This window comes from Gambusia affinis, linkage group LG17 (assembly GCF_019740435.1).
Source record: "Gambusia affinis linkage group LG17, SWU_Gaff_1.0, whole genome shotgun sequence".
Classification (NCBI taxonomy): Eukaryota; Metazoa; Chordata; class Actinopteri; order Cyprinodontiformes; family Poeciliidae; genus Gambusia; species Gambusia affinis.
In genome coordinates, this window is record NC_057884.1 from 1,203,143 (window position 1) to 1,220,874 (window position 17,732).

General features: G+C 37.7%; 2 protein-coding genes and 1 long non-coding RNA gene across 5 annotated transcripts; 2 read left to right on the forward strand and 1 right to left on the reverse strand.

Moving 5' to 3' along the window:
• Positions 1–152: 152 nt before the first annotated feature.
• On the forward strand, positions 153–2,722 carry LOC122847132. Of its 2 annotated transcripts, none has more exons than XR_006373342.1 (4): positions 153–521; positions 1,454–1,590; positions 1,695–1,938; positions 2,028–2,722. It is a non-coding gene; the product is annotated as an uncharacterized LOC122847132 (long non-coding RNA). The 2 variants fall into 2 exon arrangements; XR_006373341.1 differs by lacking the exon at positions 153–521 and adding an exon at positions 697–1,350.
• Positions 2,723–3,369: 647 nt separating this feature from the next.
• On the reverse strand, positions 3,370–11,343 carry psmb10 (proteasome 20S subunit beta 10). Of its 2 annotated transcripts, none has more exons than XM_044095921.1 (9): positions 11,196–11,343; positions 9,595–9,790; positions 9,386–9,479; positions 9,046–9,143; positions 8,455–8,595; positions 7,255–7,370; positions 6,374–6,432; positions 4,150–4,301; positions 3,370–3,548 (listed from the first exon to the last, which is right to left on the reverse strand). In XM_044095921.1, the coding sequence occupies exons 1-9, from the start codon at positions 11,236–11,238 to the stop codon at positions 3,437–3,439; spliced, it is 1,011 nt and encodes a 336-aa protein (XP_043951856.1). In that variant the 5' UTR covers positions 11,239–11,343; the 3' UTR covers positions 3,370–3,436. The 2 variants fall into 2 exon arrangements, with proteins under 2 accessions (XP_043951856.1, XP_043951855.1); XM_044095920.1 differs by having other exon boundaries at positions 11,175–11,343.
• An 85-nt stretch (positions 11,344–11,428) lies between these two features.
• Positions 11,429–15,773, forward strand: LOC122819299 (histone H3.3). Its single transcript, XM_044095922.1, has 5 exons — positions 11,429–11,567; positions 12,521–12,652; positions 14,068–14,189; positions 14,669–14,743; positions 15,498–15,773. The coding sequence occupies exons 2-5, from the start codon at positions 12,526–12,528 to the stop codon at positions 15,624–15,626; spliced, it is 453 nt and encodes a 150-aa protein (XP_043951857.1). The 5' UTR covers positions 11,429–11,567; positions 12,521–12,525; the 3' UTR covers positions 15,627–15,773.
• Positions 15,774–17,732: the final 1,959 nt, after the last annotated feature.

Consider the following 17,732-nt stretch of genomic DNA (forward strand, 5'->3'; position numbering starts at 1 on the left):
TTCTGGTAGAACTGCGAAACCTGCTGGAAAATACTGCCACTTTATTGGCCAAAATAACTGTCTGTCAAACACGCTCAACAAATGAAAACCCAGTACTTTCTCTGAGCCGTTTGTGTTTTGGGGCTCTGCACCATTTACACACTGGCATAGCAAGCTGTGTGCTGCATGTTGCAGCTCCTAACGTTTCGACAATTTCAACGGTTCCGTGTTTAAAATAAACATCTAAAATATTTTTATGCTTATATCGATCTGTAGATACTATCAATCATAAATAATTTGACTCTTTAATAATTTGACTCACCCTGCCTTCGCCAGTTTGTTTTATGATATAATAATATTGTCAAAAGGTGAAGGCATGATGAAATTGTGGATCTGACAGATTGCCACTCATGTAAGATGCTGAAAGCCCCTCCATTTAGGCCCCACCATTTAGGGGGAGACGTTGTCCTTTACTGGAGACGACTTCTAGCTTGGTGTCACACCGGCTGACTGTTATGGAAGAAACCCACTGCGACTTTCCGGTATGTCCCCGCCTCTCATTTACAGGAACTTTATGCAAATATTAGTCGCTGATTTAACATTCTGTGCGAGACAACTTAAATGAGATGTTTCAAAAGAAAACAAGAAGGGTTAAAATAAAACACAACATGAAAAAAATTACATGAATCAGTGAAATCTTATGTTATTGTGGTCAGTGCGGCGCTCTGACCACCTCAGACCTGCTAAGTTTCCTTTTATGGCAAACACATTTTTCTTGATGTAAATCTTTGTATGTGCTTCACTACTTTGAAGCTCTTCATTACTTATTACTTTAGGTTTGGTTTACATCTTCATGGCATGTGTTTTAAGGTATTGTACCCTCTTACAGTTGAGAATACCTCTTCTAGTACTGGAGCCTTTAATGAAGCCGTCTAAGGTACAGAGCAGACAGTATCTCTTCAGGAAGCTAAGATTCTTCAAGGTTTGCACCAAGCTGGAGATTTTTTATCAGTCTGTTGTTGAGAGCATCATCTCCTCTTCTGCCATCATCTGCTGGGGAAGCAGCATCAGAACCAGGGACCTAAAAAGGCTCTACAACCTGATAAAGAAGGCTGGTTCTGAGAACAACTGTGGAACCTCTGGAGATGATTATGCAAAAAAGGATTCTTCGTAGGATCAAGAAAATTATGGACAACCTTGACTATCCTCTTCATGAAACAGTCTTGGGAAAGCAGAGCATCTTCAGTCAGCAGCTTCTTCAGATTCAGTGTGGTACAGACAGCTGCAGAAGATCTTTCCTGCCATCAACTTCTGTTAGACTGCCTCATGGCAATCTGCCCTTGGCTACTATCCAGAAGCTTGCTATCTTCAGTGTGTGCATGAATGGGAATTACAGATTTCATTGTAAAGAGTCTTTGATGGAAAGAACTATACAAGTCTAAAGTCATATTTGTTGTTTTTTTATTTATTTAAGCCTTCCTCAATGTCCTCCAGAGGGAGCCAATAGACTGTAGAGGATGGACCTGCTGTACATCTGGCACACCTGCGATTCATCCGGGCTCATCAGTCAGAGGATAAAAGGAGATGTTGTCTAACCCTCGACTCCCGAGTGTTAGCTTTTATAGTACTCCGAGCCCTCCAGTGTTCATCCGTTGTTACTCTTTGTGTGAAGGTTTTATTAGCTCTGCAACTCACCTCTGTGTCTTTCTTTAAAGGTTTCTTCTGAAGAAGTTCCTGGATTCCTCTCTTCAAATTTCTCTGGTCTTTACCTCCGGATCACATACCACAGCTGGCAACATCCAACTCCTCTTCCTCATACCTGCAAACCTGTCCGTCCTCCACCGGTTGTCCCTTTGGACAATCTCAAGATCTTCCCGACGCTAAGACTCTTCCCTACACAGGCCTGTTCCAGCCTCAGTCAGCCTTCTCCCCCCACAGATTTTTTTTTCTGCGCCACCAGTAAGAATCATATTTTTGTTTCTACACTTTTTTTTAAAATTTTTTACCCTGTCGTCTCCTGCCACTCACCGCTGTCCACTTTATTCCAGTACCATCCCAAACTCCTGGCTCCCCGGTCTCCCAGACTGAAGACTCTCATTCATAATCACTTTTGTACAATACACTTATCTTTTATCACCTACCTACTGAGTGTGTTCTGCATGTGGGCAAAGAAACTACCCAAAACATTGACATAAATGTTTTGACACAAAATCAAACATTGCTTAGAGCAACATGTAACTCACAGGTTTGCATAACATTGATCCTATATTGTATTGTATTAAAAGTAGAGAAAAAGAAAACACTACTTCAAATGACTGACACAAAAAGAGAGCCAAGACCCCCCATGTTGACTGCAGAGAAGCTCAGATCAGATGGGAGGATCAGGAACACAGCAAACATGGAAGAAGGTGCTCTCATCAACTGAAACTATTAACTGGACTTTTGGTCTTGTAAAGGCTATGTGAGGCAGAAATAAAGAAAAACCACCTGTGGGAGAATCATGCTGTACAGACGAGATGGTCATGATGATCATGTCAGAGGCTACTAAAAACTGGGGCAGAGGTTCTTCTTCTACTATTATAATGATAGCAAGAATTAAAAACAGATGCTATCCATTCAATCTGAGATTTAGCAAAGAAGAATGTCCATCTTTTTATATATCGGCAGAAATCTTAACACCAGAACAGGAGCATTTTTGGCTGACAAGTTCAAAATTAAAAGATTTTCTGTGTAGTGCATGGAAAGAAAGGCCAAAGAATGTAGTAGGTACGTTTTGAAAATTATCTTAACATTTAAAAAAAGAGACATTATTTGTACAAAAGTTTGAGCTGAGATTGTTTCAGTTTTGGAAGAAAACATGGAAAGAAAAACTTCTCAAATGCAGATGTGTAATAGTATTACTAAGCAACCTCATTATTACAAATTGTTCATCCATTTTCTAACACTCTTGTCCCTAGTGTGGTTGGGAGAAGTGCTGGCGCACACACACACACACACACACACACACACACACACGCGCACACACACACACTTAAGAGAGAATTTAGAGACCAATTAACCTAACAGTCATGCTTTTGGACTGTGGGAGGAAGCTAGAAAGAACCCACGCATGCAAGAACAAGACCCCGGCCCGGAAATCGAACCCAGGACTTACTTGCTGCAAGGCAACAGTGCTACCAACTGTGCCACCATGCAGCCCTATTCCAAATAGTCACCTTCCTAAAATAATGTCCTAAATCACATTTTGTCAAAAGTGATTTTAGAAAAAGAAAAAAGAAAATCACCACCTCTTATCTGCCAAAAGGTTAAAAGAAATAAGACTTGGGCCATTATTACAGAACGGTGACAAAATGATTGTAACAAAAATATAAAATATAAAACACTTCTTCAGTCAGTATACTAATTCAGTTTATTTGATTGACACCAAATATACTCCAGAGTACATGTTTCAAACATATCATTCAGTATCCATCAACTGAACAGATTCATCAACAACATCCAAAGAAAGTGGAGTCTCAGTTTTGGTCAGGACAGCTGTGGTGCCAGGCTTATAGCGGTACTGTCCCTCTCTGGTGGAAAGAGCGAAATAGAACAAGACAAAAGAGTCAGTTTTCATCTGTGAATGAAAAGATATTAGCTTTCGAATTTATCTGAGTTCAGCTGTTTCATGGAGCTTTGATTTTCAAATTCTTGTACTCTCTATTGAGAGTGTAGCTAGTGAAAAGGTCTTCATCTACAGTCCAAGTGGCCCAGTGTCCTGTAGATTTTAGATGTGTCTCTGCTTCAACACAGCTGAGTCAAAGAATCAGGTCATCATCAGGACTCTGAAGAACCTGACTGCATACTGAGGAGGTGATCGAGCTGATTGAGTCAGGGGTGTTGGACCAGGGACACAGCTAAAAGTTACAGGTTCTCTGCATAAAAGAGATCCCTTATCAAATCAATCAATCAAATTTTATTTGTACAGCACATTTCAGCAGCAAAGTATTTCAAAGCACTTTGCATCATAACAAACACAAAAGCACAAAGTCATGCAACATAGAATCAACAATCAAAACACAACATTAAGTCAAGTGCCATCATTAAATTCGTAATTAATTACGTTTCAAATACAACTCTAAACTCGGTTTTTAGTCGAGATTTAAAGGAAGTCAGCCTTAGTACGCTCACCTTTGACCCTTTGCTGTGGGCTTGTCATAACCTCTCAAAAATTGCACTCCAGCTTCAGTTATGACACACAGATCCACATTGCTGCCTGAGCCCAGGTCACAGAAGATTCCTGCGGCAATGGCATCCCTCACAAGCTGCTTGGCTTCCTCCAGCTTAAGAGCAGACAAGAAAAGAAGAAGAACATTTTCATGATTGCTGCTATTAATAAGAGAAAAGGGAAGTGCTCTTTGAGACAGTGTTATGACATAGTACTGCAGGGACATAGTGGTGATGCTTCTTCCTCATCTAAGAGACAGATAAAGTTAACATTTGTTTAAGCTCTAATTTATTGATTGTTTGCAGTCACAAGAGATTAAAGTGAATCAGAAAAGTATTCATACCATTTGAACTTTGCTTTCTGTGGTTGCAATGAGATGAAATGTAGTAATGTATTTTATTAAGTCCATATGTTATAGATAAACTTAAATTAGTGTACAACTGTGAAGACTGTTTCATTGCCCATCCCCATACAAACTATACAAACTACTCAGATACCTACAAATAAAATCCCCGAATACAAACACAGCTGTTTTGTTTCTGGTCACAAAGGGGATTTTTTATTTATTTATTTTTTTAGAAAACATTAGAAATCAAAAAGCATAACAAAATCATCTCAGAGTTCTGCTCTGAAAACTTAAGCCATTTGGTACAACTAAAAAAGTCAACTAAAACATGACTGTCCAGGTAAACTGACCAATGCTCGGACAATGATCAGAGAAGCAGTCAAAATGGACTGTGGTAACTGAGGGAGCTGCATTGTTTCTTTGCTCAAGTTGGAACATCTGTGGAGTGCCCAACGTTTGCTTCACTAAACACATGTAAGAAGGTTCTCTGGTCAAACCAAACCTGTCTGGCCTTCTTGGGGCTGGAAAGTGGCAAACCTATGGAATAACAATCATTACAGAGGACTTTAATTTCTCTTTCCAATCATGTCAACCGAGGGGAGATTTATTCAGCACATTTGCATACACATTCCAAATTCTATATTTACAGAAAGTCTGCCATTTCTTATATGTTGCAAGACCTTTCATATCTGGTGGTGTGTGTTTGGATGTTTTAACCAATGCCATCCTTTCCTTCAACTTGTGCTGAGCTCTCTGCTCATTTCATGCTGGAGTCCTGTGAGTGTTTCCTGGAATTGTTCACAGCTGAGATATTTTAAACTGACTACGTGACACCTTACAGCACTTTGAAAGTTATTTGCTTATCTTTCCACATCTGAACTCCCTCCTGATTTTTCAGATCAGGGTGTACACAAAAACAAGCTTTCCCAGTAATTAACCTGGAACACTAGTTTTATCCACTTCCTGGCTAAAACGGCACAACCAAAATAATTACTCCCCTACAGCCTTCATGCAAAAGATCACAAGTAGCATAAAAAGTAGGCCTATCTTACCCTCCACACAATGACACAGCAGGTACAGGGAAACTGGTTACAGTAGATGTGCTAGATAAATGGTGCTAGACAAAGGGGAATCCTGGAGAAAAACATGTAGGAGGCTGCAAAAGATTTGAGACTGGGGTGAAGGCTCACCTCCCAGCAGGGGAATTTTAGAGTCAGGCACATTCATGTATTATGACCCAAAGTCCAGAACTAAATCCAACAGAAAATATGCTGCAAGATTTGAAAACAAGTTTCCATCCAATCTGACTAAGTTCAAGCTTCTTTGCAAATAAAATGGGCAAACATACAATATTAATATCTAGGTGTGCAGAGCTGGTGGAGACAAACCCCCGAAGACCTGCAGGTTTAATTTGAGCTAACTGCCATTCTACAAAGTATTCATCCAAGGGAATCAAATACAAATACACTTTAAAATTTTTAAAACAATTATTGTTTTCCTTCCATGTTACAGCTTAGGTTTATATCTAGAGTTGGTCTGTTCCATTAAATCTACATTAAAGTTCATAGTTGTAACATCACAAAATTTGGAAAAGTTCAATAGCTGTGAGTAGTTCTCTAAAGACCTGGAAATGGCTCGGCACAGCTGACCTACTGAATGATCAGTGATTGTCATTTGACAGTCCAACCCATCACCATCCGCTCAGAAAACAACATTACAACTTCCTACATACATGCTTCCTGATCCAGTTTAACAGTGGCACTGTTCCCATGGTTACCTTAATGATGTATGGAAAGTTAGATCATGTCTTTTTTGACAAGGTAACAGATTGTCAATCGTACCTCCAAGTTGGGTTTGAATCTGTCCTCAAACACTGAAACAGCAGCAGCGGCTCCAGAGCCTAAAGTCATAGTCAACAAAACACAAGACAGGATCATGACATTTTCAGAACATATAACTGTTCCACTAACAAAGTAATTCATTATAAATATCTCTATTGCCATCTTGAGCTTTAAGTTTTGTATCAAAACACTCAACAATAACCCCATGTTCACTTATAATTACCAGAGTGGCTACATTACTGTTTAATTTGTGTTTTTAATGTTGTAAAGTGTCCTTAGGTATTTTGAAAAGGCACTGTCGAATAAAATGCATTATTATTATAAAAAAATTGTTGCTCCTCATTTCAAAATACGTACCGTCTTTTAAAATTAAGCTTAAGCCAAGTTTAGTTTTTATACTTTGGCTACAAAATGACATTTGATCGGCAGCTTCACCAACAAATGCATTTTAGTAATACATTTGTCCTTTGAAATAAACACAGATCAATAAGCACTTGTACCTTTTTTAATTGCCAAACAACCTTGTCTATGGTTTGCATTGGCTGGTATAAAAGAAAGAAAGCTATAGAGTCAAATCCCCACATGAATGCACAAAATGTAATGTCCATACAGGTGGTATAGGTGCATTCTGTCCCCTCTCTCAGTATTGGTTTCAAGCTCAGATAAATTGGTGTTAGGATGTGTAAGAGCATTAAAGCATTCAGAGAAAGAAGGTAGCAGAGAAAATGTGGTGCATTCCAAGATATGAAATAGTCAATAGTTGATATAATTTAATTATTTAAGTTGTTTCACAGAATGTTTCCCTTTGGAGTTTTCTCATCTCCCCAGACAATTTAATTTCCACCATTGTTTAAAAAACAAACAGAAAAAAAAAAACATACCCATGGTGAGGAAAGGCAGTTTATCATAGGAGCCATGTGGATAAACACTGTATAGGTGAGCTCCCGTCACATCAACTCCTCCAACAATCACTGATGAACCCATGTGTCCCTGGTACCTAAAACATCAGACATTTTAGATCATATGTATCTTTTTTCTGATATTTTCTCTACATACAGGGCCTATAAAAAGTACTCATCTACTTGGATATTTGACCCTTTTCCAGCTTTAATAAAGCATTCTTTATAAACAAAATTTGATTTTTTTTATCCCCAAATAATTTACAAATATTTTTAATGCTAATGTAAAAAGTGATTTTTAAAGATTTCTAACAATTTAAAATGATGAAGCATTGGTGCTGGTGTTCTCACAATGAGTGAAGTAGAGATCACCTGGGAGCAATATTAGTATAAAGACAGGTATGCTTAGAAGGTCCAAAAGGTACCATCCATTCACTGGATCATCAACATTCCTGGTTACCATTACAGCATGAAGACTAAACAACACTCAAAGTAAGTCAGAGAAAAGGTTAATAAAAAGTATAAGTCAGTGGACTGAACGTGCAAGAAGGAAGTCTTCTTCCTTCTTGCACGTTCAGGGCTTTAGAGATTTTTGAGAGAGGACAACAGCTGAGATGGAGAAACTCTGCAGAGAACAACTGTTGCCCTGGTTTTTCACCAGTCAATGAGAAACCACTATTAAAGAAATTCAGATTAAGGTTTGACTAGGGTTTGCTTAAAGGCACGTGGGCACATTTCCCATGTGCCTTCAAGCATGGTGAAGTGGAAGAAAGTTCTTAGGTCTGATGAGATCAAAATGGTGAAATGCACCACCACCACGTTTCACCCACTGTGAAATATGGTGGTGGCGTCAACATGCTTTGAGGATGGTTCTCAGCAGAAGGCACCAATAGAGTTGGAACAGTTTAGGAAGGAAGAATGGAGTAAAAATTACAGAGGAAAAACAAATTCAAATATAAAAGAAACAGAAAGCACGAATAACTAAGAAATAAAGCATGGAATGAACTAATTTGGCATCTTCTTAAAAATAATAATAGACATGGAAAAATAAACTAAATAAATTATCCCCCAAAATTATCACACAAACAAGAACCAAAATTCAAGAAAAGTGACACGAAAGTTGGTTTTGCTAAAATATATTAATCTTGTCTTTTGGTCCCCTTTCAGCATAGAAGACCTCACCTGAACAGCATTTGTTTCAGTTGTCTGGTCACCATGGCAACAAGTGGAGGTCGGCCAGTGTTGAGCATGTGCAGCTCCACGTTAGATGCCATCATCTGTGTGGCCATCTCTGCATCTGCAGCCACACCAGCTCCGCAGCAGCTGCAGAACGTAGAGGAACAGCTGGTAATTGCTGTACTTTAGATTCACTTTTTGTTTCAATTACTCTTTAGATTGTTTTATGCAACTTAGAGGAAGATGTAAGTTGAACAGTCAGAGGAATAAAAAGGGTTATATACAATCCTTAAAGTTGCAGAATAATCATTAGGACAACAACAGAAGAAGGTTGGGAATGTGAATATTCATATATGTATTTTGATTACTCGTCCACAAATGCATGTGTGAGTGTGTACTTAAAGTAGTGTGTTTTTTCTGTGTGATATTAGTTACAAAGTGAGTAGGTTTAATTCATTATCTGGCTAGCAAATCATCTTGAATAATTATGTAAAAAACGAGTAATCTAAAATATATTCATATTATCTCCAACAAAAAGAAATCCTTCAATCTCAGTCAGAAAAGGGAAGTAGAACTGTATTCATCAGCTGTACTCACTAGATCTTCGGAGCGATGTAGTGAATCTTCATGCAGTTTTTGTCAGCCACCACCATGTCATCAGTAGCTCTGGTATCTGCTCCCAGAACCACTCCATCCTGGAACAGCGGAGGAGAAACCCCACCTGACTGACGTGAAGGCTTACTTCTGAACAGTAAACTAATACAGTCACCTGATGCCTCCAGGAATGTGGCTTTCATCAAACATTCATTTGACCAAACACATCTCATTCAATCTGTCAAATTCTCTATGGATTTTATTAGGTTTTGAAATATCACTTTAAGTACACACAGCACAGCTCCAAAACGGGGGAGTTTACATCTACATAGAACTCTCTTACCTTATAAACCATCCCAGCGATGGTGGTCCCTGTCTTTCTGGGATTAGGAGCTTTGTATGCCCCCTCTAACAAACTGGACTCCAAAACCGCATTCCTGGAAAAGATCAAGAAGCGCCCAGAAAAGCAGAGATGTTCATACATCTTATTTAGCTACCCTACCATTTACTTCCGGGACTTTTCTTGGCATTAAAGGACAAGAGCTTCTTTACCTGCGGCTGTTCTCGAAGGAGAAACCTCCATTCTGCTGCTGATGGGGGTTCAAACTGTGAAGCATGTTCAGTAGGTTGCGAGATGAAGACTTAAAGCAAAGCTGTGGCTCACTGCAGGCCCGACTGACTAGGTGCTTTTTAGCAGTTTTTACTTTTACTTTCACTTGTTTAGGAAAGCCAAGCCTCCAGAGCACCACTGTAAAAAGAGAACCAAACTGAATGACTGTTTGTTCTTCCACAGTTGAAATTAACTTTCAGCAGAGTTATGGAGATATTAGAACAAAGAAACTAATTTCATATATGTGGCTCTGATCATTATCAAACAAAACAAAACAATTAATAAGCCAGGAACTGCAACAGAGTAAATTCACAGCAATGGAATAAATACACCTTTTTACAGTGTATTTATTCCATGTGACCTGGAAAGCTGGAACCTGGTGAGTCAGCTCACTCAGGGTGCTTTTAACCATATTCTAACTCTACAGATGGAGACAAAATGATATCTTCCTTCCTTTTTAATTCATTTAATTCATTGTCAGACATGAGATCTATAGGACTATTAACTTCATTGCTGTTGAATAATGGGTTCTTAACTTCACATGAGGATTACTTCACACCTTTGACAATGATAGTGATAGTGATAGATGACAAGCATAGTGAAAAGCAACTTCTCTTTTCCAATCAGTTCTGTTAGGAAATCCAAAACTCATTAGCAACATATTTGCTGTATTGACACAGTCCATGTCAACTCTTATATAGTTTTATAAACTATATAGACATTTACCAGAAGCCCACTAACAGGATGATGTCACCTCTATAATTTAGTGTAAAGATTTTTTACATTTTGATGTCGATGCTGTGCTTTCATATGTGTTGATCTTCTCTTGCACTTCCAATCATATCTGTGACTTCAGAAATAAAAGTACCTTTCTTTTTTTTTTTTTACAGTAGCTGTTTTGAGAATCAAATATTGTTTTTCAGTAAATGTTATAAGGTTACATCTACAGCTCCATAAAGCAAAACCAAAGCTTTTGAATTTGGTCCATGCATTATTCACATAAATTATTTTAAAAGTCTGTGAAAATTTCTATTTTTACTTTGATTTTTTTGTGTGTGTGTGTGTGTGTCTATACTACATTGTAGCTTCCTGATCTAAGTACTGAAGGTTTCAGTTTGCAGGCTTACATTGAAGGCAACTGAACCTTCGCTTCATCACTGCCTTCTCTGAAAAGATGGTGCAGAATGTAATTTAGAAGAACAGATAATAATTTGAACCATTCAGCTGTTGAGACTTTGGCCTATTTTGTTTCTATGCATATTGTTGTTATCAATGTAAAAATAATAATCTGGCTATTTCCTTTACTTCTTTTACTTGTTCAATAAAGAAAGAATTGAAAACAGAAGCAAAGTAGAAACAATAGATAGAACAGATTTCTACCACAGACTAAATGGAAATCATACATATGATAAACGAGATTGTGATATTAAAGGATAGGCTTACTTTTTAACACAGAACAAAATAAGAGTATCTAAGCATTTGTTTACAGATAAAACGTAGTGGTTATCATTACAAGATTCACATTTGGTTATTGCAGCCTTACAATTCGGCTGGCTCTGAGAGGAAAACGTCTCCACAGTATCCATTTGTGTAGCGCAAAGTTTGTGACTGGCTTCATGTTTGTAGCTTGCGTACAGACAGGTCAGCTAACTAACTAAATGATCGATTTGTAAATGATTAGATGGCAGAAATACGTCATTCAGTCTTCTGCCCTACAAAGACAGGAAGCTCACTAACTAACAGGATGTCCCGCCCCTATTGTTTTTATTTTTGTCTAACGTGATTGGTCGAGCAGAAATTGAAGCGTCGTTTGAACTGAAAGCTGCTGTATTCTGTGCTGCTGTCTGTGGAATTAAACTAAAGAGAAAACCGGAGTAGTGTCCGTCGTTGGTATTTTTCCAACCCGTTTAACAAGGTAAGAACACGTTTTACGTTTAATGTGATGGTTTAGCCCTGACGGTTTCGTTCTGCTTCTTGTTAAGTTTTTTTCCTTAAAAAACAAACAAAGGGATGTGCTGTGGTGGCGCAGGGGGTAAGCACAACCCACATAAGGTTGTGCTTAACCCTTTATGTTAAGGGGTTAACATAAGGGGTTATGTTAACCCGTCGCAGGTTCGATTCCCGGCCTGGTGACCTTTGCTGCATGTCTTCCCTCTTCTCTCATTACATCTACATAGAACTCTCTACCAGATATAGAGCTAATCATTTATTCATCATATGGCTAAAAGATCATGTTTCGTAGCAAAGCATTCAGCAACATGCTGAGAAATGGAGCCATCCAGACTGAAAATATGTTTCTGTGATTTAGAAATTGTTTGGGGACTGCTAGCACCTGCCTGGAGTGCTATAAGAATTCCTCTCCCTGAATGTTGTCCATAGTTTACCTGCACATGTAGAACTATGCTTCTTTGTCACTTGGACTTCCTCTTGGGTTAGACAGAAAACTTGTTTATTAGTTTAAAGGTAAATGCAAATACATTCCTTGATTTCTTTCTTTTTCTTTTTTTTTCTTGCTTGATATAACAACAAACTGAAAAAGTTCATGATGCACTAGTGTTTGTTAGCATAGTCTTCCTTGGAAAACACCAACCACTGCTATAACAATGGATAAAAAGTTATAAAAAGAATGTATTAAAACCGCTGATACAAACATCAGGCTGTGGTGCCAATGTTGAAAAGGTAACAGGTTCTATATATTGAACCCATTACATACAGAACACCTACATATAGAACCTGTTACCTTGTTGGAATGAAACTTTAGACTCTTAACATCGTAACTTTTTAAAAAAGTTTAAGAAAAGTTTATTTTGTAGATTGAGACTATCTGAAGGAGGTCTTCTCCTTTTCTGCCTTTCACCTGTGTGTCAGAGAGCATGACTCGCCACAGACGTGTCAGCCGCAGAAAGGCCCATACCCCTGTCCACCGCCCCCCAGTGCCAGCCCCTAAAACACCTCAGTCAGCAGTTCTCTCCCCGAGGAGAAGTGGACCTTCATCTGAAGGTAAGTGAGAGAGAACTAGTGACTGGTGCAGAATACTTCGTCTACTTTGTCCTTTGAACTCTTATGTCTTGTCCACATGTAGCCGACGATATGATAAACCAAATAGACTTTTGTGAATTCTTTTTTCCCCTTTCATCTAAATCACATAAAAATGAAGATACGTTACGTTAATAATGTATGTGTCCTCTGTCTAATAGCACTAAAAACAAATAATAATAAAAACTCCAACCAAAGTGAAGATTTCCAAATTCTAATTTTTTGCATTTTTGTGTGGACATTAGAAAGTGGAGCTTTAGAAGTAAAAACATGACAGTCTGCACCAAATGATGCAACACATAGGTGACCATTGTTGTGGCTTGTCCATAACAATGGTCATGCAGCAGATGAAAGATGACTGCTAGGTGCTGATTTTTACATTTGTTCATACACTTTTTACGTGTTTTTTACTTTTATTTTTTGTAAGCCTGACTACTCCAATATGTTGAGTTTTAAAGGAGAAAGCGTTTGGAGCCTTCTCCTTTGGTGTAAAACCAGGGATAGCTAGTTTTACACCAGCTGTCTCTCCCAATCAAGGCACAATGCCATTCAACCTCCACCTTCGTCCACATTCTTTCTTTAACATGATTCCTAGTCGACACTGTCTCGTGTTTTATTAATTTTATATCCTAATATAGTATTTAAAAGTTAAAGTTATTGTTTTGAGGGATTATAATTGGCTGACATAGGTTTTATGTTTACCTGCCACAATGGCTGGAAACCTGGAACAGAAACCAACACAGTAATGAAGTAATTTTAAATTAATTTTCCATATGTACATTTTTAGAGTTATAGAAATTAACTTTTACTTTTTTTCAAATTTGGAAAATAAAAATGTATTTTATTGTCTAGTGCAGTGATTTGTGTTGCAATAAGATTCTTGGAGTGGATGGCTCTTGAAGATGAGACACTTTAAGTTCTAAAAACTTTATCAGGTTGCTGATGAAAGTACTAAGAAAAAGTCTTCATTTGAGCACTTATTTTTTCTGTGAATTATCAGAATATTTAAAATAGAAATCTGGTGATCTCTACTAGAGCAGTGAAGATTCTTTGACAGTATCTTCTGTTAGTCGATCACTGTAAATAGTTAATTTAAGCATTTTTTTCTGACTGAAGTGTTTCACACATCAGTCTAAAAGGCAAGAAGCAGCCCTGGCTTTAGATTTCAGAGTGAACACAGCTTTTACTGTTTATACAGAGAGTTAGGTTTTTTTTTTTTTGTTTTTTGTTTTTTGCTCGGGTGATGACTTCCATCTATGACCTGCCCGTATTTGTGATGAAATGTAGGGTACTCTTAAATTTATCAAAACTGGCAGGATGGTGAATATGAGGATTTAAAATTCAACTTCCAAACGAAGAACACTCTACATCTTCTTCAGGTCGGGCTGTGGGGACCCCCAAGAAGAGGAGGTTCAGACCAGGAACCAGGGCCCTGATGGAGATCCGGAAGTACCAGAAGAGCACTGATTTTCTCATTAGGAAGACGTCATTTGCCCGCCTGGTGAGTCAGGAGAGCTTCAAGTCAAGCTATTTTTTTGTTGATGACTTTTTAAGTGTGTGTAGGGCTCAAAAACAGGGAATTAGCCTGTTATTTTCCTCTTAGTCTAGATTTGCAGGTTTTTGTTAAGTTTTTTTAACAGAATATTTAGGTTGCACACAGCAGACAGTGGGTTGGGGGACAGGAGATCAGACATATTACTCAACCACACTAAACATCCTGTGTCGCACTATTTTAGCCTGACTAAAGGTAAGCTATTCAACCAGAACCAGAACAAAACCCTGATGCAAATAAGAATCTCAACCAGGTCCTCAAACACACATGGTAACGTGGGTTTTTTTCCCCTTTCATCTAAATTACATAAAAATGTGATTTATTTCACTTTATTTTGTGAAATAAAGTAACTCCAAAATCTTTAAAGGTGCCTGAAAAAGTCTCTGCTGTGTGTTTCCTCTCACCTCTGGTGTTTCTCCCTGGCTCAGGTTCGGGAGATTTGTCAAAGATTTTCCCTAACCGCTCTCCGGTGGCAGGTCTATGCGCTCATGGCTCTGCAGGAGGTAAGCTGTCCATACCAACACACAGACTAGAATAAAAAATACCCTGTATAGTCCTACAGTGAGAGCAAAGTAACATGCACTCAAAGCATGTAGATTCATTGAAATATAAAAATAGAATTAAGAATAACATGCTGTTCAGGAAGGGAAGATTACAGCACAAAATACTGTGCAGTTATTAAAAAAAGCATGATTCAAAGGAATATGCAGCAGAGTAGAAGAAGAAATGTACCATATCGTCTTGTTTGTGCATTTATTCTTTATTAAGTGTCAATAAAACTGTAAACAATCAAGATGTGCAGATACCAGCAGAAAGATTTGTATTTTTATTATTGGTATAATAACATCAGAAAATGTTAACACAATTATACAAGGACTGGTAATTTGTCCAGAGTGATCCCACCTCTCGCCCACTGACTGCTGGAAATGGGCACCAGCACCCCTGGTGACACCAGTAGGGATAAGTGTGTATGATAATGGATGGATGGAAGTATACAGAATGTCCATCAGTATAACAGTCAGGAGTCGTATCATTCATTTATACTCGGGACACTTCTCCTTTGTAATTGATTTCCTTGCATCTAAACTTAGTATTCCAAATTGATATTTGGTTTTAACATTTACAGTAGGTGTTGTATGAACCCAAAAAGAAGTTGTACGCAGTTAAATGCAGAGAAATTCTAGATATTACAGAGCATGGTAAACTTTCATCTAGTATTTAATCACTTGCTGCCTCTTTCTCTCTCTGTGCTTCCAGGCTGCAGAGGCCTTTCTTGTCTTGCTCCTGTCAGATGCCAACTTGTGTGCCATCCATGCCAAGAGAGTCACAGTGTTCCCACGGGACATTCAGCTGGCCAGGAGGCTCCGTGGGGTGGATCGCATGTAAAGTCCACACAACAGCTGAGAGAATCCCAGCAGCATTTGGATACTAGTGGCTTGGTCCCCATTTCCACATCTTTTCTGCTGTGTTGATTCAGTGCCCAGTTGAAACTTAAAAACAGATTTTTAGTTGGTTTTCAACCTGATTTTTTTTTTTTTTTTTTTTTTTTTTTTTTTTTTTTTTTTTACAGTTGGAAAGTGGACACATTATTTCTGTAAAAAAATACAACAGAGAGACTGTTGATAAATGTGTATCTTGCAGCTGTGGTTCAGTCATAGTTCACTGTTTTAAAGGCCTTTACTAAAAGTATAATAATGTGTACATTTTTATTGTTCATCAGAATAAACGTATTTCGTCTACAATATGTTTTCTATAACTTTGTATGTGGATTTTCAGTTTTCTGCTTGTCTCAGCCCTTTTAGAAACCGAGAGCGGCCATTAGCCACCATTAGCTTCTCCAGCTTCCTCAGCACTGCCGTCAATCTGACAGTCATCCGTTCAACACCGTACTTTCACTAGTACCCAGCGGACTTATTCCACTGTGTCCACTTTGCAAACAAATCAAACATTTGTATACCTGAGCAACGCTATCGTCAAATGCTCGCCAGTCGCCTCATAATTCCTGACTCGCCACCGGGCGCTGTGTTTTCTTCAAATTCAACTCAAAAATACAGTTTTATCTCAAAGGGAAATCCAATGTTGTAACTCAATTCAGATTCTTAAGAGTTATTATAGACTGGGATGCTCTTGTGAAAAATAAATATATTAAGTATATCAAATGTTAGTCTACTTGAAGCCAGACTAATCATCAATATAATTCAAATTTAAGGATTAATTAACTTGAAGTTAATTAACTTCAACTTGGTATTTTGGAACAGCTAATTTGGTGCTTAATGTATGTTAATTCTAATTGTAAAAAATCACACTCTGAAGTGTACCGTCACATGCTTTTTGGGAATAACTAAAAGTATACTTAGATTTAGTACACAATTATAAGGCTTTTTTTTGTCATGTGTTTGATGTTTTGAGGCATGCATTAATGATTTATGTCTTTGTTAAACAACAATACAGTGAGTCCTATGTTAAGGATAGTTTATTTTTAATTTATTTTTTTGCTATTTTAACAAAAAAAGTAAAATTATTGAAGCACCTAATAAAGTAGACTTCGTTAGCATGTATGTAAACACTAGAAGTGTTTCACTGAAGTGTACCTAGTCACTATTTACCAAGTACTTACAAATATTATTAAAATGTATTTATTTTGAGATATATTAAAGTTTTCTAAATACACACACAACCTATTTGAAAATATTACCAAAAATGCAACTTCATAAAAGTATTGTTTGTATATATTTGTAATATATTTTTAAAATGTACATTTAAAATATCATTTTTTGCAAATAGATGCAAAGTGTATTTTGGGTGAGCCGTGGTGAGCCAACCCATGTTTGGAGGCTTTGAGTCCTTAACAGGGCCTTCACGGGTTCGACTCCTGGACCCGACAATATTTACCTCATGTCTTCCCCCTTCTTCTTTCCTGTCAGCCTACTTTCATATAAGGGACGCTAGAGCCCACAAAAGACCCCTTGGAGGGGTAACAAAAACAAGAGCAACAAGGTTGATGTAACAAATGATTGAACTTACTCCTCCCTCAATTAGAGGTCAGTCAATTTAACATTACTTTTAAAAACCAATAAGCTTATCTGCTCTGTAAAGCTCTGCATTATAATATCACAGCGTCATTCTGTGGCAAGAGCACTATTGTTCTTTATACTACAGAGCGATCTCCTCATCTAAGCCCAGTCTAATATGAGATTTATTAAAATGAAAGTCAATTAACCCTAAAGGTATAGGCAAGGTGCCTGCCTCACCGACTAAAACTGGGAGCTAGTATTACAGGAGAGGAGCTTGATAAATGAGGAATCTGCCTCTCATTTTACTTTAAGAACCTCTAGGAACCACCATTGAACTTGCAGTATGAGAGTTTTAGAACATATGGAACAATCAGATATTTAATAATTTGATTAGTAAATATATTTAATAATCTTTATATTTAAGAAGAAAAAGTAAGTAGTACTCTGTGGGTGACAGAGAATATGTTAAAAGAAGCTA

What these genes read in the sequence shown, in the direction of transcription:
- psmb10 (XM_044095920.1), bottom strand. Translation starts at nt 11,238, where the DNA reads ATGGATACTGTGGAGACGTTTTCCTCTCAGAGCCAGCCGAATTGTAAG. An exon ending in TCGCTGGGATGGTTTATAAG is followed by an intron (nt 9,144 to 9,385) that starts GTAAGAGAGTTC and finishes CCGCTGTTCCAG; the next exon opens with GATGGAGTGGTTCTGGGAGC. An exon ending in CTGAAACAAATGCTGTTCAG is followed by an intron (nt 7,371 to 8,454) that starts GTGAGGTCTTCT and finishes CTGATGTTTTAG; the next exon opens with GTACCAGGGACACATGGGTT.
- LOC122819299 (XM_044095922.1), top strand. Translation starts at nt 12,526, where the DNA reads ATGACTCGCCACAGACGTGTCAGCCGCAGAAAGGCCCATACCCCTGTC. An exon ending in AGACGTCATTTGCCCGCCTG is followed by an intron (nt 14,190 to 14,668) that starts GTGAGTCAGGAG and finishes TCCCTGGCTCAG; the next exon opens with GTTCGGGAGATTTGTCAAAG. An exon ending in CGCTCATGGCTCTGCAGGAG is followed by an intron (nt 14,744 to 15,497) that starts GTAAGCTGTCCA and finishes CTGTGCTTCCAG; the next exon opens with GCTGCAGAGGCCTTTCTTGT.